Raw genomic sequence first — 22,939 nt, forward strand, 5'->3', positions numbered from 1 at the left:
TGAAAAACGTATGACTTTTTTAAAAAAACACCAAAAAAACAGAAGCCAATATTCATTTTCTCTCTTTTTTCCCCCCCCTCACTTAATAGAGATCCGAGAAACCTGTTGCCATTGCAGAGGACGAAGGATTCAGAATCCGGCAAACAGGCTGGACTAAACATGTTACAGGTGCCTTACGCGTTCCTTTTTCTGTAAGAACAAGAGACCCCCCCCAAAGTTGCTTTTTCAGGAGGCAGCTAAACTTTGGAAACCTTTGAAAAACTCCCCCCTCCCCTTTTGAAAACGTTTCGCTTCTCCTCCAAGAAGCTTCTTCAGTTCTGGCAGCATAGTGGGGAATGGGAGGCCGTCAGAGCTGAAGAAGCTTCTTGGAGGAGAAGCGAAACGCCTTCAAAAGAAAAAAAAAACCCCAAGAAAGTCCAGTTGCCTCCTGAAAAAAAAAGCACGTTTGGGGAAACCATGACCTGGATGACCAAGAATCTCTACAGATTGTTAAGAACAAGAGCCATTTTTCCCCCCCTGCCCTCTTCCAAATTTCCAGGTTGGTCTGCATCTCAGCAATTGTTGAGGTAGCTGTTACTAGCAGTGAGAAGTTGCCAATTTAATACAACTCATAGCAATACAAGTAGTCCTTGACTTACGACCACCATGTCTTGCCACAGTTGTTAAGTGAATCTGGCTTCCCCAATGACTCGGCTTGCCAGAAGGTCACAAAAGTTGATCGTTTGACCCTTGGACGCTGCAACGGTCATAAATAGGAGCCATTGCCGAGTGTCTGAATTTTGACCGTGTGGCCACAGAAATGCGGCAAGTCATAAGTGTGAAAAAAACGGTCCTACGTCACTGTTTTCAATGCCGTTGTAACTTCGAACCATCACTAAATAAATGGTTGCAAGTCAAGGGCTACCTTTCTCAGTAATCTAGCTTTTGTCCACTTCTTTGATCGAGAGAAGCTCTGCCGGAATTTAAGAGCCGAGGTGGCTCAATGGTTAGAGTGCAGCACTGCAGAGCTACTTCAGCTGACTGCTAGCTGCAGTTCGGCAGTTCAAATCTCACCGGCTCAAGGTTCGACTCATCCTTCCATCCTTCCGAGGTCGATAAAATGAGGACCCAGATTGTTGGGGGCAAATAGGCTGACTCTGTCAACCGCTTGGAGAGGGCTGTAAAAGCTCTGTGAAGTGGTATATAAGTCTAAGTGCTATTGCTATTTGAAATTGCTAAAATGTTCACATGCGGTCCATTCCAAGTATAAAGTCAATGCTTTCCTTGATCTTGAACCGGTGTTTGTTTGGATAGCTGACTTTTCATCCCCATACCGTCACTGCCCAGAAAGCCAGGGAGTCACAAGGGCGCCTGTTTTCAACAAAAGGTTGACTTCTCTTCTCGCCAATGTCAATTTTACATTGGACAATGGTTATCTAATCTGATTGGACAACACTCCCTGTTCCTATAAACGAATTCCTAGAAGAAACTATAATGGAAAAGCCGCCCCTTTGGGCACCAGCAGAGGCTGATTGCAGCCTGAGTGGAAATGTTAATGACGTACTCCCTACTACTCCATGCCACGAGGGAGCATCTCAGGTTAACAAACCTATCTGGGTTTCGTTACTTCCGGAGATCAGATCTCTAAAAATATGGTTCCTACTGACCATATTGGAAGGTCGCCTTCAATAAAGGAGAATGTTTGTAGCTCGGGGTTGAAATGAGGGGTCCTTGGTGCTCTCTGAGCTTGGTTTTCTTGCAGACGTCTCATTACCCAAACTAGGTAACATCATCAGTGCTAGAGGGAGTGAGGTTTGCTCTTGGTTCCTTGAACACTCTCCTCTAGCACTGATGATGTTACCTAGTTTGGGTAATGAAACGTCTGGAAGAAAACCACCAAGCTCAGAGAGCTCCAAGGACGCCTCAATTCTCTTCCTTCTCTCCGCAAACTCCACTCCCTTCTAGCACTGATGATGTTATCTAGTTGGGTAATGAAACGTCTGCAAGAAAACAACTAAGCTCAGAGAGCACCAAGAAGGGAATCTCCCTTCAACCAGCGTGCTAAGAATGTAGTACTAATTGTAATCAAGTTGTGTATTGCCAATGCCTTGGCTTAGCTCTTGGCGCTTCTTTCCACTGCGAGTGACAACGCAAAGCTCCTTTCTGTGTTTTATGACCATCACATCCAAATCAAGAGTCTTTTTCAAACAAACCAGGAATGAGAAGCTAATAGCAAACTACAGATTCTGCGGCTTTAAGGAGAGGAGTAGGCTAGTGACCTTATTCAGGTGTCCCGATCAGCATTTCCGTCAGTCTATTTGTCCAGTCTTGCCAAGGAGGAGCCAAATAACAAGGCTGCTTGCTTAATGTCCTCCATGAACATAGTCCCTGTTTTGTAACCTTTGGTTGTTGTTGTTTTTTTTAAAAAAAACCTACCGTTTGAACAAAACCCGGAACTCGGTCAGCTATTAACCTAGTTGTAGAACCTCGTTAGTGGTTCTGGCAATGACACTAACAACTCTGGGGACTTCAGTTCTGGAAAATAGATAATCCACTCCTTTCAGTCTTGTTTGGTCTCTTATCAACTCTTGTATCTCAGACAAGTAATGGCCAGCATGGTTGCATCCCCATTGGCTCAGTAGGCAATAGGAGGCGTCACTAAGTAATGTTTGGAAGGTGTGTTTTGTGATATATTGTGATATATTTTAGGCGTGAGCTCAGTAATGGAGATAATTGCCTTCTTCAACTTTTGTGACCATGTCCCTTTTTTCCCCTCCAATGACTGACTGGGGGCAATCGTGAAATTGCCCCTACTTTAATGAGTTGCATCAAAGAGTTTGCATAGCACAGCTAAGTCGAGAAGGATGCTTACACCAAAGAATCTCGTGGCTGTTTAAGATTACAACTAACCCGTCTCCTGCCCCACTTTTATGGCTTGAGATTCACCATCTATAGCCAACCCCTCCTTTGATCTCATGAAATGGAGTGGTGTGACCCCCACCCCACCCTCCCAAGTTTCCAGTAGGACAAAAAACAAGGTTAGGGTTGAACTAGAGTTGAGCAAGTCCAGGCTTTTGCTTATTCTCTACCCTAGAAATGTCATTTAATGACTTGGGACCGTTCCCTATTTCTTAGTCCAACCTGGAAAATTATACAGTTACTGTTGCAGAGGTAAAATTGTGGGAGATAGTCCCGTGTATTTGAGGAAAAGCAGTACACTATTTTATGCAATTATATCAGGAAAGAATCCAATCTATAGTTGATGCTGAACAAAATTTAGAGGGACAGAAATAGAATGTGTGTGTGTGTGTGTGTGTGTATGTGTGTATTATATGTATATGTGTGTGTGTGTATATATATATATATATATATATAAATAAAATAGAGTTGGAAGGGGCCTTGGAGGTCTTCTAGTCCAACCCCTGCCTAGACAGGAAACCCTACCCCACTTCAGACAAATGGTTATCCAACCTCTTCTTAAAAACGTCCAGTTTTGGAGCATTTGCAACTTCTGGAGGCAAGTTGTTCCATTGATAAATTGTTCTCACTGTCAGTAAATTTCTCCTTAGTTCTAAGTTGCTTCTCTCCTTGATTAGTTTCCACCCGATGCTTCTTGTCCTGCCCTCAGGTGCTTTGGAGAATAGCTTGACTCCCTCTTTTTTGGGGCAGCCCCTGAGATACTGGAACACTGCTATCATGTCTCCCCTAGTCCTTCTTTTCATACCAAGTTTCTGCAACTTTTCTTCATATGTTTTAGCCTCCAGTCCCCTAATCATGTTTGTTGCTCTTCTCTGCACTCTTTCTAGAGTCTCACCATCTTTTTTACATTGTGGTGACCAAAATTGGATGCAGGATCCCAAGTGTGGCCTTTCAAAGGCATTATAAAGTGGTATAAACATTTCTTGTGATCTTGATTCTATCCCTCTGTTTATGTTGAATGCCATGCAAACTTATAAATGCTCATGGAAAGAAGTATAATGCACAAGCATAACAAATAAATAATGGTAAAGAATAAGTCCCATGGACATCAAGCATTCCGAAGGCCTCTGCTTAAGTTTTGGCTGCTCAATAGGCAAATAAAACTGCCCTGGCAAAGGAAATGCTTGGCATTGTACCAGTTGGATGGGTGATTCTTCTAGAATAAATAATGGATGTTTGACGGACACTGCAACTTTACTTTCCAAAATTTGTTGAACTGAAAATGGTTGGGTTCAATTCCCTGGAAAACCGGGTGTTCGGAAGGTTCGAATAGGAGAAGGCAGGGGGAGGCAAACCCACGATTCTCAAAATATTGCTGAATTACATTTCTCAGAATTCCTCCCTCTGTTTTTCAGTCCATCACAATCTAAGCAGATTACATAGCGGATAAAAAAATAAAACCTGTGGAAATAATGATTATAAAAAAATAACGAAAACATCCCTAAACCAAAACCTACAACAATTAAAATAAAGAATAAAAATGTTCTAATCAAATTGGGAAATTAGCCATTTCTGCTGGCAGTTGTAATTTAGCAACAACTTTAAGGATTGCAGATTCCTCACCCTTTCAGCACTACAGGACTGTTCAACCTTGGTAGCTTGAAGATGAGTGGGCTTCCACTGCAGGCAGGGGAGTTGAAGTCCACACAACGTCAGGTTGCCAAGGTTCAGAAACAAAGGTGTTGTCCTTTGCCTCCCTTCCTTCCTCCCTCCCTCCCTTCATTCCTCCCTTTCTTTCTTTCTTTCTTTCTTCCTTCCTTCCTTCTCCCCTCCTTCCCTTCCTTCTTCCATCCCTCCCTCCTTTCATTTCTCGTTCCCTCCCTCCCTTCCTCTCCCTCCCTCATTCCAATCTCCTTCCTTCCTTCCTCCCTCCCTCCATTCATTCATTCCTCTTTCCCTTCCTCCTCATTCCAATCTCTTTCCTCCCTCCCTTCCTCCCTTCCTATATATGTGCTTTCAAGTAATTGTTGACTCCTGCCAACTGCTTGCAGTTTTCTCAGCAAGACTTCTGAAATGATTTTGTCACTACTTCTTTCCTAGGGGCTAAGAGAGAGCAACAGGCTCAAGGTTACCTGACAGACTTTGTGCCTAAGGCAGGACTAGAACTCTCGGTCTTCTCCTTTCCAGCTTGATGCCTTAACCACTGCCCCAGACTGTCTCTATCTATCTATTTACTCCCCAGTAATTTGGCTACTAGCATCAGGCTTGAGGGCAGTGCCCCTCGCGAGCCCTGTTTGATCCTGGCTTATGAACTTAAACGTGACAACCAATGGGGAATGGGCTCTTTAAAATGTCAATTGCCTGACATAATATTATTGTGGAGGAAATCCTGAAATCCTACAAATGAAATCTGAAGATGGATCTTGTGATCCGCTGGCCAAGACTTGCTAACTCTGTGTCACTTTTAAGACAATTGCCCTTCAAAGAGATGGCTTTTATGGTTCAGTGGGGCCCTTGAAAACTACTTTTTAAGGACAAAATTCCAGGTGGTGGTTAAATTGCCCACTTGAAGCCCTGGAACGTCTCTTAATAGATTAATATTGTTTTAGCTAACAATATTATCTTGGCGAATACTCTACTGTTACAGTCCTTACAATATAGAATATTTTATTCTATTGCTACTCATGTGCCACCGTTTGTTTCTCTTCTTTTACAGATCCTGTGGAAACAGGGATAATTTATGCGAATGGTCTATTAAAATGAAAATTAATAACAGCTTACCAGCAAGTTTAAGATGTTTTCCCCTCCTGCTGGTCATTTTCGGGAGCCTTCCTTCTACTCATACAGAAGGGGATTCAAGGCATTAACGATTGGGAATGGAGTCCTTTGTGCTTAATTATATTGCTCCTCTTGTGTTTGAAATCTGGCCTTGTTAGCAAATTAGGAAGCTGTGCTTCCTTTTGGCTCATCTCTGGGGTGAAATGCTACCAGTTCACTCTGGTTCAGGTGAACTGGTAGCAGCGGCAGCGCAAGGCTCCGCCCACTCACCCAGACATTGTTACTTCCTGGTTTTAACCAGGAAATAACCTGTTTTTGACACTCTGCGAATGCGCAGAAGGCTTTGCACATGTGCAGAGGGCTTTGTGCATGCACAGAGGGTCTATAATCAGACGTGAAGATGGCGAATGAGCAAAACGAGCACACGCAGGGTGCTCTTGCGAACCTGTAGAGAAGGTAAGTAGATTTCACCCCGGCTCATCTGGTTGGTACTTAAGGTCTGTATTATTGACACGGGCTAGCAAAAGTTCTCCGGAGTTTTAAGGCAGAAATCTTTCTGAGCCGTTGTTAGAAATGCCAAATGTATTTGTTCTACACCTCAGTTTAATATTTAAAAATATATTCCCAGGAGCAAGACATTTCAATGTATAGGAAGTGACTGCAATTGAAAAACTAGGCTTGGGCGCCTTTGGAGAAGGTGACACTAGAAATCAAACTTGTGTATTGCTAGGAAACATTATTTAGGACAGTTCCACAGATCGCCGTTGGGTTAACTCAGGCTGATTTGAGTTTGACTGCCTGCTTCCTTCTGAATGGTGAAGAGTTTCAGCATCAGTGAACCAGTGTTATTATATAACACCTGGGTTCATTTACAAATTGCAGAAAAATTACAGAGTTTCTACTAAACTATTGTGATTACTCCATACTAGATCCTTAGAGCAGGGGTCTCCAACCTTGGTCCTTTTAAGACTTGTGGACGACAACTCCCAGAGTTCCTCAGCCAGGCTGAGGGACTCTGGGAGTTGAAGTCCACAAGTCTTAAAGGGACCAAGGTTGGAGACCCCTGCCTTAGAGATTTCATGGCAACAGTTGATTATCTTTCTCTATGTCTCTAATTTTTTTAAAAATCAATTATTTTGCACACACACACACACGTGAAACTTGGAATGGTGCATACAAACTTCCTGTAATATGGATGAATTAAGAATCTATGCAGGACTCACCTTTGCCCGCAGAAGATATTTCCAGATTGTTTCCTAGCCATTGTAAACAGCATACATATTCCTCACTTACTGACCACTTGTTCAGTCTGTTTGAAGTTACAATGGTGCTGAAAAATAACACGTGCATGGCATGTTATAATATTCTCTTAACATCTCTTTCTCTACAATCACTCTGCTCTACGGGGGTATGTGGGGGGAGAAGGGTTGGTCAAAGGACAAATTTGCTTATAGAATTTACTTGCCTTTTCTCTCCCCTGCTCCTGAAGAGCAGAGAGATTGGAGAGAAAGGGATTTCAAGGGAGTAAGCTGTTTGCATAGCACTTCATGGCTCCCAGCTTCAGGTTGCCAGTGCATCACATTGCTTGTGATGTATACAAGACAGTAAGCACATTCCAAAAAATGTGGAAGTGGCTAGGAGGCAAACCAAAACTGAAGTTGCAGATCCAATTAGGGTCACTAAGTCAGGACTACCTTCCTTTTTTTTTTAAATAACCAGAATAATTGTCAAGCTTGATGGTCAGCTATTAAGGAACTTTAATCCAACTTGTATTTCAATTCCCATAAGCATAGCAATCGGTCAGGCTGTCTTAAAGATTATTGGAACCGATGCCTAACACATCTGACTCCTTTAATACGTCTTTTTCCTGGATGTATTTCTCATCTCCTGGTCCAAGCTTCACCTTCTGCAGAATCAAATAGTGGCAGTGATTTTACAAGGCTTCCGTTTCCTTGAACTGGATTGTCTAATTCCTCCTAATAACAGAATAACAGAGTCGGAATGGACCTTGGAGGTCTTCTAGTCCAACTCCTTGCTTAGGCAGGAAACCCTACCCCACTTCATTTTAATTTTATTACCTGCTTATATCGTTCCAAAGCCAGCCCTCTGTGTGGGGCATGCAAAAAATAATGCCCTCAAATAAAATCTGAAACCAATCAGAAAAGCCAAAGAAGGAAACTCAAAGTGACCAGCTAGCAACATCAGCCATGCAAGATGCCCCAGTGACATCACATGTATCATGATGCCAATGCATTCGGTCTGCAGTCCGTGTCTTTGTAGGATGATGCCATGATGTCACTTGCTCTCCCATAAATCCATCCTGCCGAGGCCCATGACAGAAATCTTACATTAAAAGCACAAATGTCACACCTTTGATTCCTCTGTCTTATTTTGTTGTTGTTGTTAGTTGCAAAGTCGTGTCCGACCCATCGTGATCCCATGGACAATGTTCCTCCAGGCCTTCCTGTCCTCTATCATCCCCCGGAGTCCATTTAAGCTCATGCCTACTGGTTCAGTGACTCCATCCAGCCACCTCGTTCTCTGCCGTCCCCTTCTTCTTTTGCCCTCAGTCGTTCCCAGCATTAGGCTCTTCTCCAGGAAGTCCTTCCTCCTCATTAGGTGGCCAAAGGATTTGAGTTTCCTCTTCAGGATCTGGCCTTCTAAAGAGCAGTCAGGGTTGATCTCCTCTAGGACTGATTTGTTTGTTCGCCTTGCAGTCCAAGGGACTCACAGGAGTCTTCTCCAGCACCAGAGTTCAAAGGCCTCAATTCTTTGGCACTCAGCCTTCCTTATGGTCCAACTTTCACAGCCATCCATTGCAACTGGGAAAACCATCGCCTTGACTATACGCACTTTTGTTGGCAGGGTGATACTGGATCTTATATGCTACCTCAGTCACACTCCTCTGATCATCTTGCGTAATCGAATAGCAGCAATAAAGAAATGCAAACCTAACTATATCAACACACCAGTAAATATAAGCTAACATTCCTAATACAGCACTTATTGGGGGAAAAGATCCCTGTAAATCAGTAAACTCTTCCATCCTCAGTAATGTTTGAATTGCTTTCCTGGGTGTTATCATGGATGGGACCGTCTCTGGTGGTCTCGGCCTGGCAGGTTAAACTCTGCTGGGAGAACAGCCTCAGCTTTCCATAAAAAGCTGGATTCCAGTCCCTTACCCGTTTCGCATCCAGATGCGTCCATATAAGTGTGAGGCAGTGGTGGGTTTCAAAACTTTTTACTATTGGTTCGGTGGGCGTGGCTTGGTGGGTGTGGCAGGGGAAGGATACTGCAAAATCCCCATTTTCACCCCATTCCAGGGGAAGGATACTGTAAAATCTCCATTCTGTCCCCACTCATGGAAAGGATATTGCAAAATCTCCATTCCCTCCCCACTCCAAGGAAAGGATACTGTAAAATCTCCATTCCCACCCCACTCCAGGGGAAGGATACTGTAAAATCTCCATTCCCACTCCACTCCAGGGGAAGGATACTGCAAAATCCCCATTCTGTCCCCACTCGTGGGAAGGATATTGCAAAATCTCCATTCCCTCCCCACTCGAGGGAATGGTTACTGAAAAATTCCCATTTCTTCCCAATCAGCTGGGACTTGGGAGGCAGAGAATAGATGGTGGAGGGGCCAGTCAGAGATGGGATTTGCCGGTTCTCCGAACCATTCAAAATTTCCGCTACCAGTTCCCCAGTCAGGACCTGGTGAAACCCATCTCTGGTGTGAGGGGGAATGAGGGTGGGAACTCACAGCATGCCTGCATTCTCTACACCCACAACGTATGGGGTGGGTAGATTTTTAACCTGGAGGAGGTGATCTCAAGTGATCTCAAACCCCTGCCTTTTTCAGGTGTTTGTGAAACTTTTGAGAGTTATCACTGTAAATCCGTCATTTGGAAGTTCCATGCTGTATCCCATGCCCAGAAAGTATAACCATCTTGACAAGTTTCTGCAAAAAGGAAAAAAAAAAAGATGGAAGCAACATGGCTTGCCTTACCACTTCCCTAACTTTATCCCCTACTTTTGTTTTATTTCTTCTGCAGGAAGAGATGTGTCTTTTCTCCTGTCGAACACGGGGATTTTATGAGGGCTGAAATCACAAAAATGCAGTCAGTCCTCCATTGCCCAGGGAGTTGTTTTTCAGAGTGAGATGGTTAGCATATAAATTTAAAAATAAAAAAAAATGGAGTGCATGGGGAAGGCTATTCATTAATTATAAAAAAAGTGCTGTCTTGCACATCATTTTTTAAAAAAACAATAACCCCAGATAACCATATATAACTGTCTATAGAAATGAAGTGCCTAATGAAATTTGAGGTTTTATCTTTCTTGGCTCGAAGGTCTCTGCTGACTCAGGGTTTTTTCCCCCCTCCTCTCTCTCTGTCTCTCTTTGTTTCTGAGCATTGTGTCAATATGTACTTAGCGCCTATGAGATTGTATGTGTGTGTGTGTCTCTCTCTCTCTCTCTCATTTTGCCCTTTTGGTCTATAATTTCCAAGAATAGAATGTTAAAATAGACAAGAGAAGGAGAGAGAGAGGGGGGAGAAATCTAAATTAAATAGAAATGTGGAACGCTAGCAAGGACAAACTCTGGAGGACAGGTAGAATTAAAGAAGTTTCTCCATTCTCCGTTTCTCTTGGTCTTCCTTTTGTCCTGAAACTGCACACGGTTACAGATCCATGCATGCCACCTTCTCTGAAGAGCTTTTCGATGCTTGAAAACCTTTTGTCACAAAGCAAATAGAGGAATTGATGATATTTCATTAAAGAGGTGGTATCCTGCACCCTTTCAACAAGACCGGGCTCCTTGTCTTAAGCAGCCATACCTATTTTTGAATACAATCACTCCTATGCTGTATTCCCACCTTTGTGATATTAAGTATATAGAATAGAATAACAAGAGTTGGAAGGGAACTTGGAGGTCTTCTAGTCCAACCCCCTGCTTAGGCGGGAAACCCTGCACCACTTCAGACAAATGGTTGTCCAACCTCTTCTTAAAAACTTCCAGTGTTGGAGCATTCAAAACTTCTGCAGGCAAGTTGTTCCACTGATTGATTGTTCTCACTGTCAGGAAATTTTTCCTTAGTTCCAGGTTGCTTCTCTCCTTGATTAGTTTCCACCCATTGCTTCTTGTCCTGCCCTCAGGTGCTTTGGAGAATAGCTTGACTCAGTCTTCTTTGTGGCAGCCCCTGAGATATTGGAAGGCTGCTGTCATGTCTCCCCTAGTCCTTCTTTTCATTAAACTAGAATGAAGGGACTTGAGACTAATAACATAGAATATAGAATAAAAGAGTTGGAAGGGACCTTGGAGGTCTTCTAGTCTGACCCCCTGCCCAGGCAGGAAACCCTACACCACTTCAGACAAATGGTTAGCCAACATCTTCTTAAAAATTTCCAGTGTTGGAGCATTCACAACTTCTGCAGGCAAGTTGTTCCACTTATTAATTGTTCTCACTCTCAGGAAATTCCTCCTTAGTTCTAAGTTGCTTCTCTCCTTGATTAGTTTCCACCCATTGCTTCTTGTCCTGCCCTCAGGTGCTTTGGAGAATAGCTTGACTTAGTCTTCTTTGTGGTAGAATTTTTACTACCGGTTCTCCGAATTACTCAGAATTTCCACTACCAGTTCTCCAGACCTGCTGAAACCCACCTCTGATCTCCATGGAGCTCTAACTTTGTGAATATTTGGCTGCATATGCAGATGAGCAGGAACTAAACATCTAAGAAGTATCCACCTTATCTTCTTCATCCTAATAAGACCAGATTACTGCCTTGTCATGGCGAAGGGGCTTGCGTAGCTCAATGAAGCTATGACTTGTCCGTCTTGGACAAGCTATGTCCAAGCTATGTCCAAACTATGTCCAAGCTATGTCCAAGCTCAATGAAGCTATGACTTGTCCGTCTCGGACAAGCTATGACTTGTCCATCTTGGGTGGCCCTGCGCGGGGCCACCCAAGACGGACAAGTCATAGCAGAGAGTTCTGACAAAACATGTCCATTGGAGAAGGAAATGTCAACCCACTCCAGTATCTCTGACATGAAAACCCCATGCAAAAAGATACCTTGAGAAAGGCTGAGCGCCAAAGAATTGAGGCCTTTGAACTCTGGTGCTGGAGAAGATTCCTGTGAGTCCCTTGGACTGCAAGGCAATCCAACCGGTCAGTCCTAGAGGAGACCAACCCTGACTGCTCTTTAGAAGGCCAGATCCTGAAGAGGAAACTCAAATACTTTGGCCACCTAAGGAGAAGGAAGGACTCCCTGGAGAAGAGCCTAATGCTGGGAAAGATGGAGGGCAAAAGAAGAAGGGGACGGCAGAGAATGAGGTGGCTGGATGGAGTCACTGAAGCAGTTGGCGGGAGCTTAAATGGACTCCAGAGGATGGTAGAGGACAGGAAGGCCTGGAGGAATGTTGTCCATGGGGTCACAATGGGTCAGACATGACTTCACAACTAACAACAACAACAACAACAACAATCCTTAGGAAGCAGGATGAAATCAGGGATCCATACTATAGGAAGAACGAAGCCAGGAGAATTTGCCTTTCTTCCTAATGGTGGCTGAGGGGTTGATGTTTGACTTCTTGCTACCACTAGAAGTGGAAACTAACAATTTTATCCCCTTTAAATAGTTATTTCGTAGGGAAAAAGATGCGGCAATCTTTGCGTTACAAAAAGGCTAGTTAAGGTCAGTATTAGTCTGGTAAGACTAAGAAATTCAGATTGCTCTTCTCCAAAAAGTTTGAAAACTGGGATATGTATCTGGTTTGTCTGTAGTGATCAGAGATGGTATTCAGCCGGTTCGTGCCAATTCAGGCAAACTGGTAGCAGAGATTGCAGGTGGGCCCGTCCACCCGCCCCGGCTCTATGCCATCCTACTTAGGCACGTTTTCAAGGCTGGGCACATGTGCGGAAGGTGCACGAGTGAACAAAGCACATGCGCGGAAGGCCGGGCGCATGAGTGGAAGACGTGCATGCGGACGGCGAACCAGTGGTAAGAATATTGAAACCTACCGCTGGTAGTGATTCCAGTAGAGGAGAATATTTGAAGCTCAGGGTTGAAATGAAGAGTCCATGCCGCTTTCTTGAATTTGGTTGTTTTCTTGCAGATGTTTCCATCAAGGAGTTGCCATGCAAGCCAACAGTAAACAGTCCAAGACCACCCCAGGGCAACCCACTAGAGCAGGAGTCTGCAAACTTGGCTCTTTTAAGACTTGTGGAGTTCAACAGCTTTGCTGGCTGAGGAACTCTGGGAGTTGAAGTCCACAAGTCTTAAAAGAGCCACGTTTGCAGACCCCTGCGCTAGAGTATCAACTGAGAGCAAATCCCACTCCTTACTAGCACTGATGATGTTACCTAGTCTGGGTAATGAAACATCTGCCAGGAAACAACCAAGCTCAATGAGCACCAAAGACCCCTTGTGTAGTGATTCGTTTAACCAGCAGACACCGTTGAAGTCCCAGCCGCATGTCTACAAGCAGGGGGTGATGGGAACTGTAGTCCACTTGTAGGCTTCCCCTCCTTGTCATATTCACTCCAGCTAGCAGGGTAGCGAATCACCAAGGAGTACAATATACACCAGAATCTATTCACTAGTTTATCATGTTATCTAGGCATTCGATCTGGCTCTGAGAAACCCAGAAGCCACATCTAACATCTTTCTAGACTTCCTCTCCCCTCACACCCCACTCCCCATCCCCTTTGACCTAGGATTCAAAAGATCAACCCTGAAAGCCTGAGACTTCTCAGGAAACAACAACTGAATGAAAAATTGCTGGTGACCTTCTACCGCTGCACCATAGAGAGTATTTTAACTAACTTGCAGCTGCGTATGGTTTGCCATTTGCACAGTGGCAGGTAGGGCAGCACTCCAGAGGGTCAACGTCATTGTCCAGAGGATCATTGGTTGCCTTCTTCCCTTCTTGGAAGAGCTTGATAGCCGCTGCTGCCTTAAGAAAGTTCAAAACATTCTTAAAGATCCATCTCATCCTGGGCATCCTTTTTTTTTTTTTTTTTTGGAATTATTACCATCTGGCAGACGGTACAGGTCAATAAAAACCAGGACAAATAGGCTGAGAAACAGGTTCTGTTCTGTTCTGTTCTATTCTGTTCTATTCTATTCTATTCTATTCTATTCTCAGCAACTATATTGAATTCTACTGTGTACTGCAATATTAATGCAGTATCAGGGGTTTTCAATTCAATTGCATAGAACATGAAGGAGGTGTCTGTTTTATTTTTTATAATTTTCTTCTGTATGATGTACACTGAAGACGGCATTTCATTTCATTGTACGAGGTGCAACGGCAATAAAGTAAACTAAACTAAAACTCGACTTCGCTGTCCTGGCAGACCAGAATGATATGAAGCTGGATTCATTTAAAGGTCTAGGATATATTTTTTTTTATCTAATGCATTTAAAGTTTTTAAGGTGGAGTTTTTAACTTGAAAGGGGAGTTTAGACTTTGACGACGGCTTGGGAAGACCTCTGCCAAGGTAACCCCAGAGAAACCGCTATGCCTTCCCAGAGAGGTAAACGTTGCCCAGGTTGCTCTCTTGAAGGCATTCAGTGCTCCGTGCCAGTAAATGATGGGTTAAAAGCAACCTCTCTCACACACACATAGCTGGACAAGCCACAGGGTGGTAGCTGCTGAACTGCTCTATTTGTATCAGGGGTGGAAACCCAGAGGACAGCATTACCTGAGGTTGCTTGCAGACCGTCGGACTATTCACACTTCAGCCTGAGAGCAACCAGAATGAGCAAAGGTAGGGAGGAACTATTTTTTCCCCCACTCTAAAAAAAATAATGTAATTCTGTGTTTTGGTTTTCCTTCGGCATGCCCAGTCCCACCAACTCTGCCACAGGAAAAGGGCTGTTGAAAAAGAGGAACTTTTGCAGGATCCGTCTGGTTTTTTTTTTTTTTTGCAGGATCCATCTATTCGTTCCTGCAGTTTTTCCTTTTTTTTGTCCCCTGACAGGTATCTTAAGGTAAAGCATTCCACGGTTCTCGGGCTGCAGCATAACATTCGTGCAGCTTTTTTGGGGAGTGGGATTCGTTTTGCGAAGGGTCCTAGCTTTAACCTGCGGCCCTGCGTTGCCAGTTACAAAGACCAGCGTTGTAGGGGAAAAAGACAAACTCAGGGCAGCAGGAAAGGGGGGGGGAGAGATCTTGCCAATGTATCCCCTTTATCTTGGGGCTGTTTAAAAAAAAAAGATTGCAAAACGTCTTTAAGAATTGTAGCAATGGGCAGGAGCAACAGGTAGAGGAAGGAGAAATGGAAGTGGAATAGGATATTAGAGCAAAAGTGAACGGGGTATAATATATATATGACACAGACAGAGGAAGTTGTTTGATTTTATTTATTTATTTGCATTTATATCCCGCCCTTCTCCGAAGACTCAGGGCGGCTTACACTATGTCAAGCAATAGTCTTCATCCATTTGTATATTATATACAACGTCAACTTATTGCCCCCAACAATCTGGGTCCTCATTTTACCTACCTTATAAAGGATGGAAGGCTGAGTCTACCTTGGGCCTGGTGGGATTTGAACCTGCAGTAATTGCAAGCAGCTGCTGTTAATAACAGACTGTCTTACCAGTCTGAGCCACAGAGGCCCATTTTGCTCAACTTCATGAGGGATGATTTGACCAGAAGAAAAAACGGGAAGGCAAGCAAGCAACACAACTCAAACAAAACCCTATGCTTCTTATGTTGTCATGCCAGATTGACCGGCATGGAATTAAAGGACTAGTTATATTCTCAGGATGTATAGACCCGTGACGGCAAACCTATGGCACGCGTCCCAGAGGTGTCACGCAGCATCCTCTCTGACGGAATGTGAGCTGTTGCCCCAGTTCAGTTCTGCCCACCATGCATGTGTTCACACACCCCACATGCACCCCGCCTCCCCGCACATGCGTGGCATGTGCCTCCCACTGGCCAGCTGGTCTTCAGGTCTGCCACGCATGTGCGGGGAGGCGGGGTGCATGTGGGGGGCGTGAACACATGCATGGTGGGCAGAGGGCATGCACAGGGGGCGCACACACATTGCATTTTGGGGGTTTGGGTGCGCTTTCGACACTTGGTCCGGAAAAGGCTATCCATCACTGGTACAGACATTCTCTTGCCTAAAGGGATGTTAAAATAATTTTCGTAGAAAACCTTCCCAACCCGCCACCATGATTTCCTTAATCCTTGGGCATTACAGGGTACCTATAAACTTTGGCCACTGGTTTGCTTAACCTGGCTCTTGTAATAATGTATGGAAAATAATTGCTATGAGCTCCATAGCGCGTCTTTTCCTTATGCACATAAGAGGAAAAAAACAACAACTATAAAACAGGAGCTTCCACTATGACGACGATTTCTCAAAAGGTACATTTCCTAGCGTTGGCCAACTTTGGAAGGATGTGTTGCAGGGTGCCAGAGTTAAATAGGTGATATTTTGTTAAGTCTGAAAAACTCCTCTTTAAAAACTTTTAAATGCATTCGTTTGCATCCATTACTTCTTTCTTTTTGGCCTAGCAGAGACTTTTTTGAATGGAAGGCAAGGACAGGTAATTTTATCAATTTTGCCCATTCTCTCTTTTTTTTTTTTATTCAAAAAGTTTTACAGAAAATTTTTCCCCCCTTTCTGATGGCTGATATTTTCGCCATCTTATTTTTGCCCATTCTCTTTCAAGCAGTTTCGGTATTCCTAGCCTTTTGAATGTTTCTGCCAATTGCCATTACATCATAAGCTTGTTAAATATGCATTTTGCCACCTTAACATGTACATCCATAGCTTGGACGTGAATGGTTGCTGATGTTCATATCTATAATGTTCACGTCCACAGAAATTTCTATTCTGGGCTTACAGATACTGGAATCTATAGCTATGGTTTTTAAATTGATTGTCCAAATGATGGTCTTTCCAGATTTGGATGATGTTGCCAGCGATATAGCCCTATGGCAACAACACACTCGGTCCAAATGATTGGCTTAAGCATTAAACATTTAATTTTTTAAAAAACGAAAAAAAATTTGTATACTTGTTATTTTGTTTTTTATCTTATAAGTCAATCCAGAGTTTATTTGGGTTCAGGCAGCATTTACCGTGTTTTCCCGAAAATAAGACCCTGTCTTATATTTTTTTGAACCTTGAAATAAGCGCTTGGCCTTATTGCCATGCGCTCAAAAGCCCGATTGGGCTTATTAACAGGGGATGTCTTATTTGAGGGTAAGTCAAATAAAACTTAAACCAGCTTCTTTACCAAAGTGCTGGAGAAGCTTCAATTCTTTGGCGTTCAGCTTTCCTTTGTTGCTGTTGTTAGTTACGAAGTTGTGTCTGACCGATCGCGATCCCATGGACAACGTTCCTCCAGGCCTTCCTGTCCTCTACCATCCTCTGGAGTCCATTTAAGCTCACGCCGACTGCTTCAGTGACTCCATCCGGCCACATCTACCTTGACCTTAAACTATCCTTAAACTATCCTTATGCATTCGGGTTAAAAGTCTCTTTTCGCCCTGTCGCCCTGATAACTTTCAGACAAATCACATGGGTGTAGTAACATAGTTATGTGCAAGTCCTTGCGTGTGCGAAGGAGCGAGAAGAGATGGGATTTCATTCCAGTACTTTCATAGATGCCTTGTGCAGAAGTCGCTGGCATTCTTTCTCTTTATTAGGCTGCCTTTCTTTTGGTCCAAAATTTAGAACTTCCGTTTAGTTCATCGTTTCTCAAATTGCATCCCGTTTTTTTTTTTTTAAAAAGAGGTTCGGTGCTTATGTTGAGTTTCCAGCTTTCAGTCGTCTTTATTTATTTAATTTTTTTGGTAATATGTTTTTATTTTATTTTATAGGATATAAAAATTCCAACTTCAATCGAACAGTGTGCTGACTGGGTACAAATCATTTTAGGAAGTAATAATTCAAAATGTTTACAGCAATATTCATTGCATTGATATCAATATATATATATTAATACCAATCATAGCCATGCTATTTGTTTAACCAATTTAACACGTCTTTCTTGTATCACTGATCCTTTCTTATACTTCCCTGTTTCTGGCTCCTGTTTTTGTCAGCTAGCCATTGCTAAAATAAGTCCCAAGTCAAAAAATATTCCGTTTCTTTTCCTTAATTGTAGCTTTTTTTTTTAACATAACGGATTTTTTTTTAAATGTAACACACATTAAAAACATAGAATAGGCTCCGGAGCCCAGAAACAGGCCTGTTTCTGGCCTTCCCGAACTTCCGGTAGGCCCGTTTTTCACCCTCCCTGAGCCTCCGCACATGCCCTGCGCTTACCTGCATCCAAAACAGGTGTATGAGGATTTCTGGGAGGGGCGGGGTGGGAGGGGCCAGCCAGGAGTGGGATTTGGAGGTTCTCCGAACTTCACAGAATCTTAGCTAGAGGTTCTCCCGAACCCCTGCAAACCCCCAGTAGCCCACCCTGGATGTGGCCCTCATGCTAACTGATCTGATAGTTGCCTCCCAATAACGACCACCCTGTTCTTGAGATGGGGCTAAAAATTCTTCACGTCCTTCTAGATCTGCTACTTGTTTTGTTCCAGTTTTGTTAGCTTTCTTATATATATATTTTCCCCTTTTAATTCTCCAACAGGAGCAGCCTCCATGCTGACACTTCTATGGGCATTGGGGACAATGTCTCTGCATCCAGAAGCAAGGATGCTCAAAGAATGCTCAAGTCCTGAAAGTCAGAAATGCCCCAACCTATGCGTTTGTAGCTTTGACGACTGCAACGATGATCTGAGCGTCTACTGTAGCGCGCGCAACCTCACCACCTTGCCGGAAGACGTACCACGAAGTACGAGGATGTTGTGGCTGGATGGGAACAATTTCACAACCTTGCTAGCTCTTGCTTTTAGGAACCTCTCCAACCTGGAATTCCTTAACCTTCAGGGCAGTCAATTATTAGGGATTGAACAACACGCCTTCCATGGTTTGGAAGGACTCTACTCTTTGCTCCTGGAACGTAATCGGCTGAAGTCGCTGGCACCCAATATCTTCCTCCACCTTCAGAACCTGGCTTCCTTACGTCTTAACAACAACCAGTTCAACAAGATCGAAGAAGGGGTATTTGCTGGACTTTCTAACCTCTGGTATTTGAATCTAGGGTGGAATTCCCTGGTGGTCCTGCCAGACAAAGTCTTTCACGACCTGCCCAATTTAAGGGAGATGGTCCTGTCTGGAAACAAGCTGCACTATCTCCAACACCAGCTGTTCTACAGTCTCAGCGAGTTGCGAGAACTGGATCTGAGTTGGAATTCTCTCAAGGGCATCAAAGGTAACATCTTCACGAAGCTTCAGAAGCTGCTGAAACTTTACCTGAACCAGAATCAAATCAACGCCATTGCTCCGCGGGCCTTTGTGGGCATGAAATCTCTGAGGTGGTTGGATCTCTCCCACAACCGTCTTGCCACGCTTTTTGAAGACACGTTCCTGGGTCTTTCGAGCCTTCACGTCTTGCGTCTCTCCAGCAATTCCATCACTAGTTTGAGCCCCAGGACTTTTAAAGACCTGCAGTTCCTAGAAGAATTACAGCTGGGCAACAATAAGATTCTCACCTTGCTCGAAAAGAGCTTCGATAAATTGGGCCAGCTGGAAGTTCTTACTCTAAACGACAACCAGATTCAGGAGATCAGGCCTGGGGCATTCCTCGGGCTTTCAAACGTGGCGGTGATGAACCTATCCGGGAATTGCCTTACAACCTTTCCCGATTTCACTTTCAGGGGTCTTAGCCAACTCCACAGCCTCCATCTGGAAAACTGCTGCCTGACAAGGATCAGGCCGCAAATGTTTTCTGATCTCTCCAGCCTGCGAAGGCTCTTCCTGCGATTCAACGCCATCTCCGTCATCGAAGATCACAGCTTGAACGATTTACACGAGCTCCTTGATCTGGATCTCAAGCACAACCGGCTGAGCAGCCTCTCCCCAAATCAGTTTACAGGCCTACGGAGCCTGGAGTATCTCCTCCTTTCCTTCAATCAGCTGGTAGAGATCTCCCCCGGAGCCTTCACCCCGTTGTCGCGTCTCTCTTGGCTCGATCTCTCCAACAACTTCTTGGAGAGCTTGGACAGTGGCGTCTTTGCATCTTTCTCGAAACTGACCTACCTGAACATCAGGAACAACTCTCTGAGAACCTTCTCGGTGGATTGGCTCGGCCCCTCACCTACGTTGGTCCAGCTATGGCTAGAAGGGAACAAATGGGCGTGCAATTGCTCGCTCAAGGAACTTCGAGACTTTGCTCTGCAGCAACCAGGTGTGGTTCTGCGGTACACGCAGTCCATCACAGAAGGAGAAGCACCTGAATATACCTACAACAACATCACTTGCCTTAGCCCAGCAGAAGTGGTAGGACTTGATCTGCGGGATATTCAAGAAAATCATTTTGTTGGCTGTTAAAAGTGTTTTCCAAGTAACTTTTTCTCCAAGAAACTTTTCTGTTTTTTAGGGAACAGTACAAATTCGAATCTTCAATGTGTTTGGACTTAAGAAGCTATCAGGAAGCAAGCACAACTTGAGAGCGTCCTTAGTCATCACAAAGCTCTATTGCAAGTGGCTGATCTCAAAACACACTATCAGACCAGACTTTTTAAACTGCTTGGGAATCCAGCAGGCATTTCTAGAGTTGTAGATCAGACTGGAAAGTTACAGTTCACAAGGTGACAAACTTTGTATATTGCTTCCACAAAATTTGCATAGACTTCCTTCATTCAACAACCCAGTCAAGTTTGATTTAATGGAGAATTACCCTAACATTTAGGAAAATTAATTAAGGATAATAGTGAAGATCAAATAATATTCTGAATCATAGTGGCATCGATGTTAACTTCCTTAAGTATATTTAAGCCTTTAGGACTCAAATATTTCAGTTAAGTTGGTTAATCTTTGCTTTTCCTCCTCCTCCTCCTTATAAAGTATGTATTTTTTTTTATTTTCTACTGGTTCTGAAATACGGAATATGGATGTTGCCCTGCTGTTTTCTCATAATGCCGACTTATCACTTGGAAACAGGTGGTTATTTTTTCCAACTTGGGTTCTGCAATAACTTGATAGGCTCCGTAACAGGAGAAAAAAAAGAAATTCAACTAATTCTGATATATGAATTTGCCTAAGTAAATGACAAGTAACGCAACTTCATAGCCAGTTTTCTATCACTAGAGCTTTGCCTCTTGAGAGGGGCCCTGGGAATTTTGTTAACAGCTTCTTGCAGCCAGAAAAAAGGTTTAAAAGCATTGTGGACTATTACACGGAAACTCTATTCTGGTGAGCAGAGCGAGGGGGAAATATTATATTTGGAGACTGCTGATGTCGACTGCAGACTCAGCAGAGATGGTATTCAGCTGGTTCGTGCCGGTTCGGTTGAACCGGTATTGGCGACTGTGGGTGTCAGGTGGAATATTACAGTTTCCGTGTAATATTCCACCTGCCCGCTCGGACGTAATGCTGTCCTATTTAGCCACGTCTTTGAGGCTGGGCGCATGTGTGGAAGGCACGCACTTGAGCAAAGCACATGCACGGAAGGCTGGGCGCATGTGCAGAAAGTGTGCGCGTGAAGCGAGTGTGCGCACGATGAACCAGTAGCAAGAATATGTGGAACCCACCACTGGGCCTCAGGAACAGCGCTTAGCTGAGCATCTTTAAATTCAGGGTTGGGCTTCTGTCAGGTCTCAACTAGGCAGACCACCTCTCTGAGGTATTGTCGTGCAGGAGAAACAAAGATGAAACTGGGCAGTAAACTCGTTGGTTGCCGAGTTCACAGAACACCCTTAGACAGGAAAGAAACGGGGGAAATCTTAACCAAACTTAGTATATTGAGCCAATGCAGCCGTTATTGTGTTTGTTAATTGCCCTGATAAAGTTTATTATGCGAACGCTGCCATCGAGTAGTTTCACTCATATCATGTTCACATGATTTACAAGGAAATCATTTCCCAAAGTGTGCTTTGACTGTAGAAATCCCTACATGCCTAGCCATAAAGACTGGATAGAAATATTTTGAATACGTAGAGGTATATATAGCGATAGCACTTAACACTTATATACCGCTTCACGGTGCTTTCCAGCCCTCTTTACAGAGTCAGCCTCTTGCCAACAATCTGGGTCCTCATTTTACCCACCTCGGAAGGATGGAAGGCTGAGTCAACCTTGAGCCTGGTGAGTTTTGAACTGCTAAATTGCAGTCAGCTGGCAGTCAGCAGAAGTAGCCTGCAGTACTGCACTCTAACCACCGTGCCTCATATCTGGTTTTGGAAAAGCAGAGGATCATGTACTGTTAAGTTCTGGATCCCAAGTCTCCCTTCTTGTCTTTCCTGAAATATCCTAAGCTTAATTTACCAGTATTTCCATTTTTTTCTAGAGTTTTTCTCGTGTCCTCACCACCCGTGGGTCATTTTTCCTTGTCCTTGGAGCCTCTGCCTCAGTTCTGTCATAAGAATTTCTAGCGATTGCTTTCATCCAGATGAAAACTAAGAGGGAATAATGGGGATTTCCCCCTTTTGCTATCATAGAAGCTAGAAAATGAAAACATTTCAGGATTCTTTTGTGAAAATTAAAGGTTATATGTCATGGGATAAGTAACAGCAGTATGTCTTCCTGGACAATTTTATCTCTGTTTTGTAAGAGACAAACAACAGCACAACGTACCATATTTTTCGGAGTATAAGACGCACCAGAGCGTAAGATGCACTTTACTTTTTGGGGAGGAAAATAGGAGGGGGGAAAATTCTGCCTACCAGGTATTCATCGGGATAGTCCCAGCACATTAGTTTGCTTGCTGGTTTTGAGGTTGGGGCTGTGCTTCTAAAGCACAGCTGATTGTCGGAGGGAGCAGCAATTAGAAAAGCAGGCAAAGCACGGAAGATAGCTTAGCTCGCGTTGGGGCTGAAAAACAGCCTCAAAAGCACAGCTGATCCTCAGAGGGAGCTCCAGTGATTAAAGCAGGTGAAGCGCGGAAGGGGTAAGAGAAGGCAGCAGCTGTTCCGGGTAGTCATTTTGTGTACCGCGCGGGGTTACATTCGGTGTATAAGACACAGCCAAATTTTCAGCCTCTTTTAGGAAGGAAAAAAGTGTGTCTTATACTCCGAAAAATATGGTGAATATGCAGAATGTGGAAGTGAGACGCTTAAAATAGAAACGAAAGGTTAAGTAATATTTTCAAAGAATCCACAAACTGCATTTCTTGATAATTCTTATACAGTGAAATCAGGCTGTTGTGGTTTTCTAAATTATTATCAAAGGGAAGTCCTCCT

At 43.8% G+C, this 22,939-nt stretch overlaps 1 protein-coding gene across 1 annotated transcript; it reads left to right on the top strand.

Annotated features, from left to right (window-relative positions):
* The first annotated feature begins 128 nt into the window (after positions 1-128).
* Positions 129-22,921, top strand: IGFALS (insulin like growth factor binding protein acid labile subunit). Its single transcript, XM_058157877.1, has 2 exons — positions 129-168; positions 18,289-22,921. Exon 2 carries the CDS (start codon positions 18,300-18,302, stop codon positions 20,088-20,090), a length of 1,791 nt encoding a protein of 596 aa, XP_058013860.1. The 5' UTR covers positions 129-168; positions 18,289-18,299; the 3' UTR covers positions 20,091-22,921.
* The last annotated feature ends 18 nt before the right edge of the window (positions 22,922-22,939 follow it).

This window comes from Ahaetulla prasina, chromosome 14 (assembly GCF_028640845.1).
Source record: "Ahaetulla prasina isolate Xishuangbanna chromosome 14, ASM2864084v1, whole genome shotgun sequence".
Taxonomy (NCBI): domain Eukaryota; kingdom Metazoa; phylum Chordata; class Lepidosauria; order Squamata; family Colubridae; genus Ahaetulla; species Ahaetulla prasina.